Source organism: Brassica napus, chromosome A3, assembly GCF_020379485.1.
Source record: "Brassica napus cultivar Da-Ae chromosome A3, Da-Ae, whole genome shotgun sequence".
In the NCBI taxonomy this organism is placed as follows: Eukaryota; Viridiplantae; Streptophyta; class Magnoliopsida; order Brassicales; family Brassicaceae; genus Brassica; species Brassica napus.
In genome coordinates, this window is record NC_063436.1 from 23005522 (window position 1) to 23010755 (window position 5234).

At 30.2% G+C, this 5234-nt stretch overlaps 1 protein-coding gene across 1 annotated transcript; it reads left to right on the plus strand.

The window, feature by feature from the left end:
- The first annotated feature begins 501 nt into the window (after positions 1-501).
- Positions 502-2430, plus strand: LOC106440035 (CASP-like protein 1D1). The gene is made up of 3 exons (XM_013881616.3): positions 502-861; positions 1529-1658; positions 1965-2430. The coding sequence occupies exons 1-3, from the start codon at positions 632-634 to the stop codon at positions 2184-2186; spliced, it is 582 nt and encodes a 193-aa protein (XP_013737070.2). The 5' UTR covers positions 502-631; the 3' UTR covers positions 2187-2430.
- The last annotated feature ends 2804 nt before the right edge of the window (positions 2431-5234 follow it).

Below are 5234 nucleotides of genomic sequence, written 5' to 3' on the forward strand. Positions count from 1 at the left end.
ATAAATTAAACTAGTTATCAAGTAAAATATATAATGAAAATATCTTATAATTTTTATTGAATATCTCAAACCAGAACTTTGTATCTTTTCCTTTTCGTGAATGCGCTAACCCCTAATCAATCTATCATATACCAAAGGAAAGAAATAACTTAAAATGTCAATTTCGGACTATCGTATTTGTTCGTAAAAGGACGGTTGTCTCTTTTTGTAGACATGTAATTGTTGTATACATTAATACATACATACAACAATTTAACGTAGTTTTTTTTTTCTTGTAACTTAACAATTTAACGTAGTTTCACATTAACAAATACGCTACCAATAACATTGACCACCAATAAAGATGAGAACGCCAGAAGATGTGATTGCTACATATATATTATGAACGTATTGACTCTTAAGATATTCAAACATCGCTGCCGTGTCCGGAACATCCACCATCTTTTTCCCATGACCTTGTATTATAATAATATATAACTATTAGTTTACTAATGACAATTCAATTATGTTTTCTTCTTCGAAACACACACACACAATAATATAAAAACCCCTCTCAACATACCAAAAATATCACCAACTCCCCATAACACAAAAATATCACATTTCGTAACAAATTTAGATTTGTCCATCGATGGGTTCCGATGAAACCAAATCGACGATTGACACGGAGAAAACAACCGTTCCAGGAGGAAGCTGCACCACGTCGAAGAGTTGTTGGATGGTTCAAGTTGTGCTAAGATTATTTCTGTTTGCAGCAACTTTGACATCAATTGTGGTGATGGTTACGAGTAAACAGAGCAAGACTATTCCTATATTTCCCTTTCATACTCAAGCAAAGTTCACACACTCACCGGCTTTTATGTAAGTTCATCCTAATTTTTCACAGTTAATCCACTATTCTCGTAGTCGAAACTGATTGATTGTCTTAATAAAATGGCGGAGTTCATATTTAATTTGTATATCTCAGGGTCAAATAAATACAAAGTATAGTTTATTTGGAATTATGTAGAACGTTGCGACTTGGCAAAGACCAACACTTAATTTGAAATATAGGTTGTAGTTTTTTAGCATGGGGGGTTTTAGTAAACCATAAATTAATCCAAGTTAGAAGGAAGCCATGTCAAATTTGAATGGTGTAATACAATGATAATACTAGTAGATCTTAAATCTGGTCAATGTTTATATACTTTTGAGAAATAAGAAAGGATCCATCATACATAGATAATCATACCTGTGCATGTAACATATATATTGGAGCATGAACGTTAGGTTAAAGAAATATATTTAATAAATAACTATAATACGTGCTTAAAAAACGAATAATCTTTGATGCAAATGGGAGTAGTTTTTTGGGACCAAATATATGGGAGTGGTTGGAATTTTCGAAACAGAGATTTTAGAAAGTCAATAATGATTGGCTCAATCTCTGGGAGTTTTTTTGGACCAAATATATGGGAGTAGCTTTAATATTGTACACTTTGTTTATAGTATTGAATAACTCAATCTCTTTATTTTTGTTAATACGCAGATACTTTGTGGTAGCATTATCGGTGGCTTGCTTTTACAGCATTATATCTACACTTGCCACCCTATCTGCTTTCAAGAAGCCTTCCTCTTGCTCTGCGATTCTCTTGCTTAATCTTGCCATTATGGATGCGGTAATTCCTCTTTATTAAACCGTATCTATTAATTTTAAACCATAGAGAAATCAAATTGTTATTTCCTAGTCGGTAGTAAAGCCAAAACAATTGGTTTAGAAACCAAACAAAAAGTTGGACTTTTTTTTTAAAATTGTACTTGGACTATGCTTGGGTTACTTGCACGAAATTTAAGCATCTCTAAAATTTAATGTATAATTTGGTATAAGAGACAAAATCACTACTTAACTTAAATGTAACGTTTAGTCAAAAAAAAAACTTATTTGTAACTTTTTTTACTAACAAAAAACGACAATTTTTTGGCAGGTGATGGTAGGTATAGTGGCGTCAGCGACCGGAGCATCAGGTGGAGTAGCGTACATTGGTCTGAAGGGCAACAAGAACGTACGATGGAGAAAAATCTGTGATCTCTACGACACGTTTTGCCATCACGTCGGAGGCGCAATCGCAGTCTCACTGGTCGCTTCTATCATCCTCCTTCTCCTCTCCATCATCTCTGTCCTCTCCCTCTACAAGAGAATCCGTTGATTCATTCTCTCTTTCTTTGAATCTTTCATAGTCAACGCATATTGATGTCATTCTTGTTGTTGCTTTGCTGATCTGTCGAAGTTAATCTTTGTGTTTTTTAATTCTAGTCTTGTTTTCTTTTATTTTTGTATGATTGTGTGTTTAGTTTGTTTGTAAACCGATGTTTTTAGTTAATTTTGAATGTTGTTTATGTTTTGTATTGATGATTTCCTTCATAGTTAAATGCTTCTCTGTCTCTTGTTTATATTGATCCAACTGTTGACCAAGTTAAAGGCAATTGTGGTTAAATGTGTATTTACGGTTAGGGAAAAAAATACGATTAGAGAATAGAGACAGTGAAAGATAGGAAAGTATATAGCAAAATTAGTTGTTTGGGAAAATAATCATGCTTTGTCATATGTTATTTTGTTAAATAGATCCGATCAGACGGACGATCCAGAATTGTTAAACAAACCAATTTCTGAATCTTTGGGACGACTAAATATATAAATTCAAAGTTCAGCTAAAAATTGATTTCGCTGACCATTGACCGTACCAGCCATGCAGAAACTTCTAGAAAAATTGGAAAATTGTTTTTAAATGTCAACGTATAAATTTATGGCAAATAAATCACTGCAAGATCGTATGCTCAGAAGATATGGAGATGATGGGGGATAAATCAAACAGCATCATCAACAGCACTACTAGTACCTTTGAAGAAAAGATTGATGCCTGTCTGCAATTTTCAACATCAACAAGATTTACCCACTATCAAAACTTACCAATTTGGATTCTTTGGAAGATCTGGAAAAGCCGTAATGTATTTAAATTTCAACAAAAAAATATTAACTGGGAGAGAATACTACAACAGGCTCAAGCTGATAGGAAAGAATGGAGTTTGCAAAATAATGACCAAACCAGGATAATAAATGGGAACACTAATGGGAGGAGCATGTCAAGTGGATGGCGAAAACCACCTTTAGGATGGGTCAAATGCAATGTTGATGGTTCTTTTTCAGCTCAACAACAAACAAGTACAGCGGGATGGGTAATCAGAGATTCAAATGGAACATATAAGGGAGCAGGACAAGCCAATGGGAACCATGTTAACAATGCATTGGAGAGTGAAATACAAGCTCTCATCGTTGCAATGCAAAACTGCTGGAGTAAAAGATATTGTAGTAAGATGATCAAAATATTAAACAATGAAGTGCTTCATTTTACGGGGTATAACTGGATTCGAGAAGTGAATTGGTGGAAACAGAAGTTTGAAGACATATCATTTATGTGGATCGGAAGAGATGGGAATCAAGTTGCAGATGGTCTAGCAAAGAATGAGATTCCAAATAACGTTTCTTTTTATTTCTTCATTTTGTTCCTAACTGTATTACCCATTTGTTACACTAAGATCACATTCGATCATAAAGTTAATGAAAGCGAAGTTATAAAAAAAATGAAATCCACTGTATCTTTAATTATTATCTGAAAAGAAAAAATGTTATTATTATCAAAGGAAAAAAAATAACGCAAGGTATCGAACTGTTGGCGGTAAGTCAAAATAATTTGTTGAGTGGCCACTAGACAAAAATAGATTTTTTGGAATATAGCTTCCCTAAACATTTCATATTCTGTAGCGCTTAAAGTCCATGCTTTATGGATATTAGCCCAGGACCGATCCTGATTCCCATGACAATTAAGTTAGCCAGAACTAGGAGATGGAACCACCCTCCTGCTCCTATGTGTTTGCCATATTTGTATATTGTTTGAGTGTTTTCTAATTATTATACTAAAACGATTTATTATAAATCTTTTAATTTTCTAATGCGACAATTTTCCACAATTATCTTACATTACGAAAATGACAACGATTAAATTGGTCCCAAACGCAACCAACTCCTAACTTTAGTTTTCGGTTAACGGGTATGGGCTGATTCTAAACATATCAATTTATTCAAAAGCCATGTTGAAAACGTATCTCTTAATATTTTTTTTTGAATGAATGTTAAATTTATTCATGCAAAAACATATTTACATCATATGCAACTGGTTATGAATCAAAGAATCAGACTCATGAAACATATCTCTTAATTACTGCAACTGTATAAATGAGTACGCGACGTCGTAGCTATACTATTATTTATGAAGTGATTTAGCTTATTTGTCATGATTTTAGGTATTTTTTCTTATTTGTCAGGTTTTAGTTAGGTTTAATCTGAATCATTAATTTATTAATAATTTTTAGTTGAGTCCATAATTTTTTAATTTAAATACTATAACTATAAAATAAATAATTAGATATATAGAATTAATTTAAAATATATTCTTAATGAGTTTTATATATAATTAAAAACGAATTTTGATTTAATAATATTTAAATCTATATGTTATATTAAAATTCTTATTTTCTTACTTGTCATATTTTATTAGGTTTTAAGCTTTTATATAGGTCATTGATTTATTATTAGTTTTTAACTGAGTATTTATTAATTTTCACAAAACCCATAATGAATTTTATATATAATAAAAAACGAATTTTCTTTTAATAATATTAATTTATATGCTATATTAAATAATTAATTATAAACTAATATAATAAAATTGTGAAAATATATTTAAAAATTAAGAGAATTCTTATATATATTGTGTTGCTATCTGAAAATAATATTTTTATTATAAAGTTAAAAAATTAAGATATAAAACAATTTATAATTAAATATTAGTCAAACAAAAATATTTATATAAAGATATTTTCTAAACTATTTCAAATATATGAGTGTTTTAAAAATTTTAACACAATAATAAGTACATAGTTTGATGAACGTTTTTTTGACATATATAAATAATTTGATCTTTGATTTAACTATTTAAAATCATAAATAATAACTTAACTTGTAAGTTCAGAACTATTTTTTTTTGCTTTTACTTTAAACCAGTTTAAGTTTAATTCGTGAAACATTATAGTTTCAATTGGTGACCACTAGAAGAATGAAAAAAATGAACAAAATAAAAAATAAAATTTCATTTGAGGAAATGAAAAAATTAAAAAAATATGAATTTTTTTCCAATTTG